This window comes from Coturnix japonica, chromosome 23 (assembly GCF_054131305.1).
Source record: "Coturnix japonica strain WE chromosome 23, WE-NBRP24, whole genome shotgun sequence".
Lineage (NCBI taxonomy): Eukaryota > Metazoa > Chordata > Aves > Galliformes > Phasianidae > Coturnix > Coturnix japonica.
In genome coordinates this window covers 9,507,003-9,521,180 of record NC_140685.1, presented here as the reverse complement: position 1 = coordinate 9,521,180, position 14,178 = coordinate 9,507,003, and the positions used below count along the sequence as shown (strand labels likewise).

Here is a 14,178-nt window from a genome sequence, read left to right as displayed (position 1 = left end):
CTTCCGGTTCCGGTGTCCCCGTGGGGCGATGCGGGCGGTGCCGCGTGTTGTGTGTGCGGGGAAACCGGAACGGACGGGACGGAGCAAGAAGATGAAGATGAAGGTGAAGGTGGTGAAGCGGGTCCGGCTGCAACACAAGGACACGGCGGTGCAGGATGAAGCGTCACACCGAGCCCGGCACTTACGGGCCATCTCCAGCACTACGGCCGCTGAACGGGAGCTGGAGGAGCTGGTGTTCGGTGACAGCATCGGGGCGGACGAGGACGAGCTGCTGCACAGGCTGGGCCGCAACGAGGTACCGGGCGGGTACCGGGCATGGGGGCGGCATCCGATACACGGCGGGACGGGGCAGGTTGTTGGCCCGCCCCGCTGACAACAGCCGGCCCGGTTTGTTGCAGCTGAACGTCGCTCAAAGCGGGACCCGGCCGGAGCGATCCAGGGAGTCGGAATCGGAGGATGAAGGAACAGCGGGATCCCACGTTAAACGGCCCGTGTGGGTGGATGAGGACGATGAAGCCGAGGAAAGGTGCGATCACACGGCGGGTGTACAGTGACCATCGGCTTCCATTGAGCTGAGCTGAGCTGTGCATCTGTTGTGTTTTTTTGCTCTAGGATCGACATGACCCACCGGTACAGGAGGGAGCTGATGAAAAGCGACGCTGACAAGATACTGACGAAGAAAAAGCTGAAAGCGAGGCTTGAAGAGCAGTGAGTTCATTGAGGCTTTTGTAGTGAGCTGTGCTAAGTGATGTACAGATAGACTTGGCGTTCTCAGCCCCTGTTTGTCTTTTTCCTGCTGTAAACTGCTTCAGCCCTGGAGCTGTTCTTGCCCTGGGAGGCGCTGCTCAGTTAGTGCTTCTTACAGTGACTATGGGATCCAGAGTAACGCCGTTATTTGACTTTTCTTTATCAACTTAATGCTTGTTTACTTCTAAGAAGTTATTCCATAAAACAACTGAGGTGACATGCTGTTTGTCAGCTGGGGTGATGGAAGATGTTAATGTGCTGTATAAGAATAAAGCATGGATAGAGTTGGATACTGTAGTAGAAATTTAGGCCTGCTCGGTTTGCCTGGGTATGAACATGCATCGCTCAAAGAAGCATGAGTCACCTTACAGAGTTATAGTTATCTCCTGTAAGTGCTTACCAGGTAGAAAGAAATGGCTTTGCTAAACAAGGTGTTCATTCTCTCCCCTCTCCCTTTTCTTGCTAGATTTCAGCAAGCTATGGGAGGAGTTCCTGCATGGGCTGATAGAGAAAACAGGAAGAAATCCAAGAAAGCCGCAAGTGATAGTAAAGAAACCTTTTACTGCTCTAATACGACTTTCTGTGTTTCTCTATTCAGCTTGTGGGGAAAAAAGACTTGTTTTTGGTGTTTGATAAGTCTTTGTGTGAATATAGCTGGATGCTCAGCTTTATTCTTTCTTTCAGTGTGTTTCTTTGTTTCTTGTTATTGTTCCTGTAGGGAGTTAATTGAGCTTTCCAGTGTGCTCTATTTTTAATTAGGTGAGAGTGATGAAGATGATGATCTGCTCTGCAGAACTGGCAATTTCATATCAAGCTCAGAATCCCTGCCAAGAGGTATTTTGGAGGTAAAGCCTGTCATTGCACCTTAGTTTGGTCTGTGAACATGCTTTGATTTCATTATAAAATTAGCTCTTACATGAATGTCTTTTGTTCCTGTAATCATAATGTTTAAATATTAGTGCTTCAGAGAAAGTGGGTAGGTGATGTTATGAAGACATGAAACAAATTGAGATGTGTTGATGTAGGAATTATTTAATGTACTTTTAAATAGCACTTTGGAGTGGGATTTCAGTCTGTGTGGAGGGAGAATGGAGTTTTCCCATCACTTTGGGGGTACTGAGATGGTTCATGAGATGGGAGCCCTCAGATAAGTTTTTCTTACACTACCCTTACAGCTACTGCAGATGAGCAGGAGTGCATGCCATGTCAGCTAGCCTTCCTTCTGACTTCTTCATCAACAGGCTGACCAGTTTTATGCCTACCCTGCTGTACTGAAGCAACTTAGCAAACTTATTTTGTTTATTCTGGTGTCAAACTGTTGAAAAGTCATTGTAGGCATCAGCGTAACTGAACTTGTAAGCTGTGTTCTTTTGTTTATTGCTTGGTCTGTGTTCTAGATGAAGAACTGCTTGCCTGCTAACCAGGAACGTCTTGCTGATGGAAAACTGTCAACCGTGCAGTTCCACCCATCTGCTCAGGTTGTTCTGACTGCTGGACGCGATCGATCAGTGTCGCTCTTTCAGGTGAAGAATTTCAACAGTACAAATGGGTTCTTAGCAGTTCTATTAGCAGTTTGGTGTGGCCTAGTGTCAGTGAAGTGGTCAAAGGCACGAGATGAGTGTGACATCCACGAGGATGCAGTAAAAGCATATTAGAAATTATAGTCTATTTGATTAAAGTGTTTGTGAGACAGTAACAAGAAGGGATTTGAAGTATGTCCAGAAAGGCTGGGAGAGCCTCATTTACACGGTGAGGAGAGGTGGACTGTATGTAGGGAAGAAAAACACTTCCAGCTGGGTGCATTTCTTATTGTTTCTCTGGTACTGCTGAATCAGTAAGATTTTTTTCTGTAAATATATTTGATAATTAATGTGATAATCTGATTGCCTTTTTTAATTTTTATTTTAAGGTTGACGGCATAAGGAATCCAAAAATACAGAGCATTTATTTAGAGAGTTTTCCAATCTACAAAGCTCGTTTCAGTGCTGATGGAGAACAGGTTATAGCCACCGGTACTCACCATAAAATGTTTTACGTGTATGACATGATGGGTGGAAGTATTATTCCTGTACCTCAAGTAAGAGGTAAGTTAGTGATCTAAGTGTCTGAATGCATTTAAAGCTGTCCGAGGTAGTGAGAGCATGTGGATTTGCTTTAAAAGGAAGTGTAGTGAGTTGCTGGAGGTAGCAATGTCTATTGCTCTGCTATGGTATGTTTAGTTCTAGTTTCTTTGATGTAACCCCAGGTTTGTGTAATGTCTAACCCATAACATTGTCCTGGTAGTATATTACAGAAGTGAAAAGGTGGAGCAGGGTCTTACTTAAATTCATTGTAGACTTGAAGTTGAAGCAAGTGAGTAAATCCAGTATTAAGTTCTGTATCACTGTTTTTGAAGGTATGGAGGAAAAATTTGTCAAAAACTTTGAAGTCTCTCCAGATGGATCATTTATGCTTCTCACTGGAATGTCAGGATATCTTCACTTGCTGTCAATGAAGGTAGCTTGTTCCATAATTCATGTAGTTTCAGTTTCTTGATACTTTTTCCCTTTTGAATCTGATTGCTTGCCTTTTAATCTGAGAAGCAATGCATTTTTTCAGTTAAAAGAGGAGTGACATACTGTGACAGCCTTTGAAAGTGAGCTGCTCTATGAGCTAACTGTAGCTATGAAAGATGGTTTGGGGATGTCAGAGAACCTTCTTTGATCACGTTCTTTGTGGGCCTGGTGATGGAGTGAAGTCTAGAGTTTCCTGGGGGTGTTTTTTTTTTTTGGGAGGGGGGAGGTGGAGGGTGGGTTACTGGAAAAAGCCATTTGTCAATGATTTCTTTCAACTGATGGCATAAATGTGCTGACAAAACCAATAGTCTCAGCATGGGAACGAGAATATGAGGGAGGAAGAAATGTGGGACTTGTTTTTTGGGAGTACTGCTAGTGTGTGTTGGTGTACCGTGGTCATGAATCACTCCATCTGCTGTGATTCATAAGGAACCTAGATTTTTTTTAATCTGTACTTTAAAATGCCACTTGATGGCAGCTGCACTTGTTTCAAACTTGGAAATAACTAGGAAAAATATTTTTAAAACAAGTTGAGTTCCCTTTTGTATCGAGATCGCTCTGTGAGGGAGGAAATGAGCATTTATTGAACTGGCACCAACTGTGTAACAACAAATTGGTTGAGCATGAGCTTGTGTGCTGGACTGTGGGTGCTGAAAGCACTGATGTGTTCTTTTAATGCCAAGCTACTGTAGCTAACGTAAGGTTTGTGTGGGACAGATATTTCAGGCTTTAGAGATGTCCTTTAAACAGACTCAGGAATACCTCAACCTAGAAAGGGTTGAAATGGCAGATTAGGTCACCATTGTTAATTTCCTCCTATAGACAAAAGAACTGATCAGCACTATGAAGGTAAATGGAAGAACCACTGCGTGTGCTTTCACTTCAGACAGCAGTAAAATATACAGCTATTCAAGTAAGTGCTCTGTTTGATTGTACTAATTGTACTTCCATTGAAATTGCTTAGGTTTTTGTAAATCAGTCCTTACATCCTCTTTATTTGATAGCTGTATATAAGCTAACAGCTGTCTTTCTGAAATCTATTTTAACAGTTTTGACAGATGAATGTATCTCTTATATGCATGGATTCTGTAACCTCTTTTATTCTGCAAATAGAGGAAGGCGAAGTTTTCATTTGGGATGTGAGAAGCAGGAAGTGCCTACACAAATTTGAAGATGAAGGCTCTTTGGAAGGGAAGTGTATTGCTGTTTCAAAAAATAACCAGTATGTGGCGTGTGGGTAAGTGAATAACTTGGGTGTTTCATTTTCTTCCTGTCTCATTTTGAAGCTTTTCAGAATTTGTGTCTGGTAAGAGCGTAGGAAGATAGAGTGAGTTTGGTGTTAATAAAGTTATAGTAGAAGTGAGTAGATGAATGTTGTCTTATCTATGATAACTGTTTATTTTGTTCCATGTACATGTAAGTTACCATACATGCTCAATACTGGCATTGCTCTTAATATGTTCCTATTGGCATGCAGTGGGTTTAGCAGTTAATTTTGAAATTATGCAGCTAAAATCACACAAAGGGAACTTCTGTAGTACAAATGTCGATTTGGGGCCTCATTTCTTCCACCTTTCTAGTTTGCTCTCTTCTGTAATCCTAATTTGATTGCTGTGAGAGAGCATGTTAGCATTTATAAAGATGTTTTGACTCTGACAGTTGCAGCAACTGAGCCTGAATACTGCTTGAAAGTATTTCTGAATTAATGGTTGCTAGCAGCTAGCGTATCAGTTTTAACAACTAACTGTTGTTTAAATGTTTAAGTACAGCATGCATTTCCTTAGGAAAAACTTTAATGACCTCAAACTCTGATACTGAACTGTCTCTGGTCTCAATTTGTTGTACATAAGAGGTTGGTGTACCAAGGATCACCAGCTAAGAGTCTCTCTCTACCCACCCATCACACCCCTGTACTAAAACAAACTGTAATGCAAAACACAATCATAGAACAAAATACTGTTACAAACTGCACTGAATAGTTACTTGCTAATGATCTTTCAGTTGATTATTGGCTACAGGTAACAAGTTAACCATAAATGCTGTTTCTCAATATGGATTTTGTTATTTTCTCATTTTAGTTCTGTTTCTGGGGTTGTGAACTTGTATACTACTGATGTCTGTGTCAAAGAAAGCCATCCTAAACCAGTTAAAGCCATAATGAACCTTGTCACTTCTGCTACATCAGTGACCTTCAATCCTACCACAGAAATCTTGGCTGTGGCTTCCAATGAAGCTGATGAGGCTGTCAAATTGGTATGTTCAGCTTCTTTTCTTGGTGTAATACTGCTTGTATCTTCTTTCTAAAAAATAGAGTGCAATCCTGCCAATGTGGTCAAACTGATTCCAGGTGGGAGGGGTTTTTCCTCACTGAGAAATTTTGCCAGCCTTGACAAAATTCTGGGTAATTCTGGTGGATTTGAATTTTGGTTGCATTTTCCTACTTGATGTGACTATCTGTGTCTTTCTTAATAGGTGCACATCCCATCGTATACTGTATTCTCAAACTTCCCAGTGTTCAGAAGAAAGCAAATTTATCTGACTCAGTCTATGGACTTTTCTCCTAGAAGTGGATTTTTCTCTATAGCAAACAACAAAGGCAAAGCTTTGTTGTTCAGGTGCGTACTGAGTTTGTTTGCTTAATCCCTGGTAACATATTTATGTTTGGTATGGTGATGCAGATGACTCTAAAAGGTGAAATTTGATTACTTGATCTGATTTTCACTCAGAGTGAAATGTTATAAATAAAAGTAGGAAGGATACAGCAGATATTGGATGGTTTTTACCATTTTGTTTTCTTTTTAAGCTTTTACTACATCTGTGTTTCAAATAAGTAATAGTAGTAAATTACTGGAAGAATACTCAATGATACTACTAAATAATTATTGCGTGTTATATTATGTGTACAACAGGTTACTGAGAAGCTTTACACCTGTCTCAACTGTGTTTTTTCTTCAGGTTGAAACATTATTCAGATTTCTAAAAGATACAGGAGGAAATGGACTAATATCTCAGGTAAAAGCAGCACTCAGGCTGTTGACAAGATTGTCTTGATGTTCCTTCCTTTCATTCTGCTACCTCCACCTCATCAAAGGTGGCAGCAAGAAGTTCTCAGTTGTGTAGTATTGAAATGGTCTCGTCTGGGTCATTAGAAAATACAAGGGAGAGGTTCAGGGTTGTCCTGTTTAGCTCAGCTTTTCTTATAATGCTCTGAAGGGCGGTTGGTAATTCAGCCAAATGTGCCCAGTCCCATTGACAGCTGTGTTAAAAACTTGTAAGCATTAAAGACACTTGCATGACTTCACAGGTCTGTGATTGAAAATTTGGGTTACATCAATAACTGAAATTTTAAGTGTAGCTTGTGAGAATTATTTCTTTTTGTGGGAAACTGGAATGTCCCGTAGCCTTGTCAGTAACACAGTAGGGCTGTCTGACCTCAAATCTGTTAAAGGTTGGAAGCTCAGCCCATTCACATCGAAAGCTGATTCATCTTCTGTACATTAAGCTTATGTAAACAGTCATGACAGGTAAATGTTCTGAGCATGCTAACAATGTTCTCTGTGCTGATCTTTCCCCAGGTGTTGTAACCTGCAATGTGTATGCTGACAAAATCAAGCAAACTTCTTGAAATGGAAGTTGAACAATATAAATGTAACATCTGTGTTTTGTGAATGTTTTTACTTAATAAATGTATCTGATGAATTCTCTGACGAGTTCCTTCAGCTTTTTTTCCCCATACTTTGTGTAAGCAAACGACTAAGCAGGATTTTGATGGTTGGTAATCAAACTAATGTCTTCAAGAAATGCTTAAATACTCTTTAGTTATTATGAGAACATGATGTGTTCCAGTGTTGACACTAAAACGTCAGTTTTGTTTAAACTGTAAGCTCTCCTCTGTGTGTTTGGCTTTAGCTTTACCATCAGCCAGGGACCATTCTGGCTGGAAGAACTGTTTTGCTGATGAGAGGAGCAAGAAAGATACCCTTAAACCTTGTGAGTGCAGGTTTTATAGTTCAGCTTGTGGGCCAGCTCTAACTTCAAAATAGCTGAAACTGATGACGGAGCAACACCACCATCATTTGTGCTTAATGTTTCATGTATTAAAGCTGGCTGTTTGTGCCATGGTTTTAATTCCTCAGGGAGGACCCCGTTCGTTCTGTAAGCAAAGTAGAGTATTGCTCAAGGTTGTTTTTTTTTAATCAGTTGTGAAATCTTGATCTCATTAGGGCCACCCAGATGAGAACCTGATTTCACAGAAATAGTTTGATATGGAAGTATTGAATTGACTAGCATATATGAACTTATTGTAGTGATACACTGAAACTAAATACCCCAGTGCAGAGCAGGGAAATTAAGCCACGAGCACAGACAAATCTGAATAAAATCAAGTTGAGGTGGAAGTTTTGTCAGATTTCTGAGATCTGGAAACTGGATCTGGTTTGTGCCATCTCCAGAGGGCAGCACTCCTTCACGTGAAGCCTTTATCTGTCTGTATAATACCATGAACATAATAATCAGTTTTACCTGGGACAGCCTCACAAGTGTGGTTTTGGTTGTAGTGTTCTCAATGTGACTTGGTCTTTTTTAATCCGTTCTGTACTTCCCTGTTAGGTGTAAGTAGTGTGATACAGTCCATGAGACCATTAAATCATTTTTTCTTGGAATTCTAATGACTTTTAAGAGGGTAGGCTTTAAAAATAAAAAATTATGTTGTTTTTTATCAGTCTCTCTTAAGTGGCACTTCCTCATACTGACCAGATTCCTAACAGGTGGTGCTATTGCAAGAAGTTGATGTGCTGATGTGTTGCAATGGGACCCAATTACCATACCTGAGCTGTTCATGCCTCAGTTTTCATCTCACTTTGAAAAATGCAGCCTTGCCCATTTGCTATGTGTTAGCAGAAGTTGTGCTTCTGACCTGTTTAAAGCACTGGTATTTAATTCCTTTCTTCCTAGCATGGCTTTTTTTTTTCTGACGTTGCTCAGTTGAAGTTCTTTTAATGAATTATTCCTCTGCTTTTCCTCTATTGCTGTTCTCCTTGGCAAAATAACTTTTATTGATGTGACCCATTAAATATTTATCACCGCAGCCTTTCCCCTTCGGGCTGTGATCTTGTCCAATTTTGCAAGCTAAAGGCAATTAGTCTTGTGCTTAGAAAGGAAATCTCCAAGATGTGCAGCTCTGGGAGGTTTGGCAGAGGTGCACAACGAGGCTCAGGTTGGTGCAGGAAAGTCAGACTTGTGCAGAACTCCATCGGTTCCTGTGGTTCTCTGGGAGTCAGTGAGGAGGCAGTCCAGGAGGATGGGGGGAAAGATGAAATGAAGCTGGCTGGAGCCATCTGAAAATAATCACCTTAATTATAAATGTGCATAAATATCCTGCTGTCTCTATGTCTAATAATGCTCGAACTGCTTTTGAACAGAACAGTTTTTGTCTGAGGTCCGAAACATTTTGTGACCCTCTGTCTTTTCTCTATGTGAGACGTTAAATAAAGCCATTAAGAGCTAAGCAGCAAACTTCCCCCTACATCTCTGAGGCATTCTGACACAAGGGGAAGGACATCAGCTGTCTGCTTTCTTGTCAATAAAGCAAATTCCAGTGACACTGGAGGTATAACTTGTCCCAACCATCAGGGCAGTGATGTAGTAAGCAGCCCAGCCCTCAGCAACAGTCCCAAAGAAGCTGCATGCCATGATTTCTATAGCCCATGTGGGTGCTCTGCAGGAAATACAAGTGACAAAACCAAGAAGTGTTTGGTAATACACTCAGAATGATACTTATTGCTAAACTATTTGATTAATACAGTTGCACACTCAGAGTGCCTCAGCAAACCAGTGTCTGCTAAGGACTTGGAGTGCTGCAGGGCCCAACCCCCTCCTGGTTCCTCACCATGAGTTGCTCCATCTCTTCTAAGCTTTGCCTGTTCCTGCTCTGTCCTCTGAGCAGCTCTTCCATGTCTTTCTGGTCCCCCCAGAGGAACCCCTTGGAACTGAAGTAAATCTGCAGCTCAGCCTGCGCTCTTAATCTAAAAATATGAGGCGCATAATTGCTGTTAGTGCTCATAACAGTTTTAAGTCCATGGAAAGTTACCCATGTTTTTAATGGAGCTCCTTTGCAGCTAGATGATGCTCCTGATGAGCGTGTCATTGCTTCATTAGGTTGCTCCCCTCCTTGTTTTCCTGCATTTCGTTAGCAAATGATCACTTGCTCTTATGGACGTGGCTGGAGCTCCTGTTTCTGGTGTGTGCAGTGCACCCAAGGCTGTAGTTCCTCACCTGAGCGCCTGCACTGCTTCCACCCAAAGGCCTGTGGGAAGGGGTGGGAAAGAAAACTTGCAGAAAAACGTTTATTAACTTTTTTTTATGGCAATGATTTTGTATGCTTATGTATAGCGGTGAAAACGAAGAGATTGATATACTCCAGACAGTAACTTATCCTTCATTAACTTTATTAGGCAAAATTGCTCCAGACTCCATAAATATCAAATAGCAGTCCCAGCACGCAGTGCCAGTGCAGCATTTATGAGCACCATTAACAGCAGAGCACACGGCCGTGTCTGTGAGGTCACACTGAGCAGCTCCATGTAGTTATTTCCTGGGAAACAATTTCCTGAATTTCTGGGAGCTTTTGAAGGAATTCGAGGACCTGTGTGTTGTGTTGGCATGTGTATGAAGGCCTTATTCTGCAGCATTTGCCTGGTGAAATGCCAGCTGGATGTTGCTGTGTGGATGGGGGCTCATGGGGTGTAGTGGGAATGTTGAGTCCTGGCCTGAAGCAGTGATGGAGCAGCTGGTGGAAGGCAGGGCCAGCCCAGGGCAGCTCAGGTGCATGCAACAAACCTGACTTTTCACAAAACAGAGGCTCCTGCATGGCTGAATTCACCCTGGGACAAGCTATATCCAAGTTTGGGAAGGAAGATAAGGGTTCAATGGGAGGGCTGCGTGCTTCCTTTCACTCTTGCTCTGCCTTCTCCCTCCCCACAAATCCAAGTCTCCTGTGCCACACGTTCCTGTTCTTCCTTGTGGGAAGTCCCCTTGGCTTTGCCCCAGAGTCCCTACTTGTGTATATTTGTATTGTACTTAAAGATGGGACCTCCAGTGCAAAGTGACATCTGCCCCAGAAGTCCTGCAGGACTGTATTTTTGCAGAAGTCAATCTGGTCCTGCTGCTTTTATTTCTTGTTCTGCAGGCCTAAGTTGATCTCTTGCTGCTCAGCCCACTGTGAGTCTCCAAAGTCATTTGAAGAGTGTGGAAGGGGGTTAAAAAAATGTAACAATCTTCCAAAAATTTAAAATGAGCAGGTTTTGTGACCCAGCAGATTAATTCAGAGGGAATCAAGTGCTCCGTGGCAGAGGTAAGACATCTGATGAACAGCTCCAGTACAGAAGGGCAAATGATGTCAGCTTCATTTGGAAGTAATTGTTTTTGTACATGGCTGGCATATAAACCACGGTAACCTGGTGCTGCTGCAGCCCAGCACCACAACGTGCCCCTCACTACAAATGGGCACTGAACACAGACATTCTGTTTTAGTATTCAAGCAGCAGCATTTCAACAGCACCTAATTAGCTTATAGATAGATACAGCCATTAGAGAGGGAAGTACTGTAAAGCAGAGGTGTCTCTAAGTACTGCTCTGCAGCCCCTAAAGTATCGTCATGTCGCTGGGGCAGGTGGGCAGGGAAGGGTCAGTGGCCCCAGAGCAGCCCAGGAGGTCGGTTCTCTAGGGGGATTTCTGGTTGGTAGATGGAAAATAATCTCTGTTTGCTGGCTGCCAATGGAGCTCTCAGTCTCATGCTGTGCTTAACAGACAGGTACGCTCACACAAAAAAGCACTGATCAGCTGCTGCACTGGAAGCTTTTGCCCAGAGAGACAAGATGTGAGAAGGCAGCAGCTGTGAAGACATCCGTTCGTCCTCCATTCATTCATTTTCTGTCTTTTTCACTTTGTCATTTATGTACGTGTGCTGAAAGATGTGGGGCTGGGCATGGTGTTTCTAGGAGAGACAATGGAGATGGCAATAGGTACCAGTTCATGTGACTGTTGCTCTGCATTCAAGGCATCAGACTTCTTGTGCTGGTAAAAAGTGCTTTGCAAATACTGATGTTTTTACTAAGTCTTGTGATCTGCTGGTACCACTGGGCCCAAACTGTGCTGAACATCTGCTGTGGGGTGGACTCTGCAAGCTCTGCTGGAGCCAGTGCACCCACTGGGGTGTTTGTATTCCTCCATGTTATAACATCACAAACTGGAATGAATTCACCCTGCTTTCTCCTTCCTCAGACAGAAGCTGGTGAGGTCTCACTTTTCCAAAGAGGTGCAGAAACCCCTGAGGAGGCTGTGTTTGCTCTCCTGTTTGAAGTCCCAGAGAGTGATCGAGTGCAGTGATATGAAGAATGCAACCCATGCACTTCTGAAGCGCTGTTTGTAGAGCTAGGGAGGAATCATTCATCCCTCAGTGGGATGAGGACAGAGAAAAGCAACAGCTTCTGCTTGTGTCGGGCGCAGGAAGGCAGTGTTGGTGCAGGCAGTGCCCTTTGCAGTGTGGCTGCATCAGGAGCTGGCAGTGGGAAGTGGAGGGGCAGTGCAACAGGGTGTGTATCTTACTTTTCAGAGCACTTGAATATATATTAAAAATCTTACTTAATCTGTTCTATTTAGGCACTTGTGACATAACATGGGCTTGGTGTTTTCTGTAGTGTCTTTTCTGGCTGTTTTTTTGCAGCCACGTGTTTTGTTTTTTTTCTGCTATATGGAAGGAGTCATATTTTTACAGCAGCGTAACCCATTTTTCCTTTATTGTAATTGTTTTGGAATAAGAAGTAATCATCCAGGACTGACCAACTTGCTCTACCACACGTTCTGTTCTCAATTCTAGTAAATTGCTTTGAGAATTGAACAAAGCTCTGCTCAATCATGCAAGATATCCATTCTGAACAGCACCAGGCAAGTAAACCTACTTTAGCCTGTTGCAATCATCTTTAGTTCTATTTCTTAAAGATAAAACTGTAAGAGCATGATACCAAATGTGCAGAACTTATGAATTTTCATTCATTCAATAAGGAACATAGTCTTCATGTCCCTCGGTCAAATTCCCAGCCTCGGCAGGTATTTAACTTCTAATTTATTACTAATAGACTCTGACAGCTTTGACAGAGGCTTCCATTGGTGGGTATCAGCATTCTGTGCTTATGACTGAAGCAGCCAAGCTCCTGCTGGAAGGGCCCTGTGCAGGGCTGCTGGGCGGCAGCATGGTGCACCTCTGCCCTATGGGACATCTCTGTGCCCCTACTGTGCTGTCTTAAATGCTGCCAGCCCATGCCTACATGAGTTAGGTGACGGTTATGTGCAGGGTGCCTGCTCTTGTTGTGCTGTTAGAATGGCTGGAACTTGGAAACTTTGCATATTAGTGTAATATTAAGCCAATGTAGATCAAACAGCAGCTTGTAGTGGTATCTGTTGGCCAGCAGGGCGGGATGAGCAGGGCTGGGGGAGATGTTAAGTAATCTCTAAATACTAATGATGTCAACAGCTGAATTGGAAGCTGTAACCAGAGTGTCATAATTTCCCTTTTGATAATGAGAAAACCGGTCATAAAAACAACAGATCAAACTTCTAATGCTTTCAACTAATGCTTTTTGTTGCTTGCAATTAATTTTAATTGCACTGGTTTTTCATCTGCGTAGAAAAATAGGCTGAATTGTTGTGTGTTTGTTACTGCTGAAGACTCTTTGCTTCTGTGCTCTCTCCTGTGCAGTGCCCTACTCCAGGGGCAGTCCTTCAGGATACTGCAACCTGGCTCTTTAACAGCCACAGCCCTGAATGATCCCTGTAGGCTCAAGGAATGCAAAAGCATTATGTTTTCTAAGATGGATTTGTTTTTGAGCAGTGAATGCTGAGGAGGACAGGTTTACGTGGCCACAAGATGGCAATCACAGAGCAAACTTGTGATGTTTCTCTGCAGCTTCTAACGGAAAGGAGCACTGCGCTCCTTGAACTGCAGATTCCTATAAAGTAAAAATAGCATAGCAGGTGAGAAAGGTGCTGTGCAATGGATGTGTAAGTTGTGCGTGTGTTTATTTTAATGGTATTTCTTCTCAAAGCCCCTAAAATACATAGTGCCTTTTGTAAATGTCTTTTACTGATTCAGGCAATCACCAGGGATAACTCTTCCTGCTTTCTCTTCATCACTTTAGGACTGGGGCGAATGGAATATATATGTGCATGATGATTTCACTGTGCTGTAGCTGCTTTAAAGCTGTTTAATAGTGGCCTTTTTATTTCAGCCTTTTCAGCAGAAGCTGCACAGATCGTTTGGTTACTTTCATACTTCAGTCCCAAGGGGGAAAAAAAATCACTGTAAAAAATCAGTTTGGAACGTTTCCTGTTAAACTATTTTCATGGGTCAGAGGCATGACGTGAAATATTCCTACAGAGAAAATAACATTCTGCAGTATGTCACTGCTATAGGCTCCATTCTCACATTCTGTGAAATAGTTCCTATCCTTTTTCCCCACTGTTATTGCTGTGAGAATGGAAATAGAAGTATTACCCAGGTTGGCTGAGGTGCTGTGTGTGACTCTGATGGAACTGTTACAGAAACAAGAGTTAGCATTAGCCCCTTCTGTGAGGACTTCAGTAGAGGATTTGCACCATGCAAGTCCTTTTTGCATCTGCTCCTCTTAGTCTGCAAGGCCAGGCATCATCTGGTGTGAGAAAGGAGCTTTGCTTCCTTGTTTTGATTGAATGGAATTACAGAAGTAAGTTATTGCATTAAATCCTCTCTTCTCGGTGGGATCCAAGTTGTAAACAAGTTGTAGAGTGAGAAGTGCAGATAAGATCTGAATTCTGAACACACTTGATCTGTATCTTTCACTGT

General features: G+C 42.5%; 1 protein-coding gene across 2 annotated transcripts; it reads left to right on the top strand.

Annotated features, from left to right (window-relative positions):
- The first annotated feature begins 11 nt into the window (after positions 1–11).
- Positions 12–7,006, top strand: UTP18 (UTP18 small subunit processome component). 2 transcript variants are annotated; one of them, XM_015880244.3, is made up of 14 exons: positions 12–295; positions 399–526; positions 613–708; positions 1,214–1,293; positions 1,507–1,592; positions 2,145–2,270; positions 2,657–2,831; positions 3,143–3,243; positions 4,125–4,215; positions 4,416–4,539; positions 5,381–5,555; positions 5,775–5,917; positions 6,258–6,314; positions 6,878–7,006. In XM_015880244.3, the coding sequence occupies exons 1-13, from the start codon at positions 29–31 to the stop codon at positions 6,280–6,282; spliced, it is 1,617 nt and encodes a 538-aa protein (XP_015735730.2). In that variant the 5' UTR covers positions 12–28; the 3' UTR covers positions 6,283–6,314; positions 6,878–7,006. The 2 variants fall into 2 exon arrangements, with proteins under 2 accessions (XP_015735730.2, XP_085378696.1); XM_085522570.1 differs by lacking the exon at positions 1,214–1,293.
- The last annotated feature ends 7,172 nt before the right edge of the window (positions 7,007–14,178 follow it).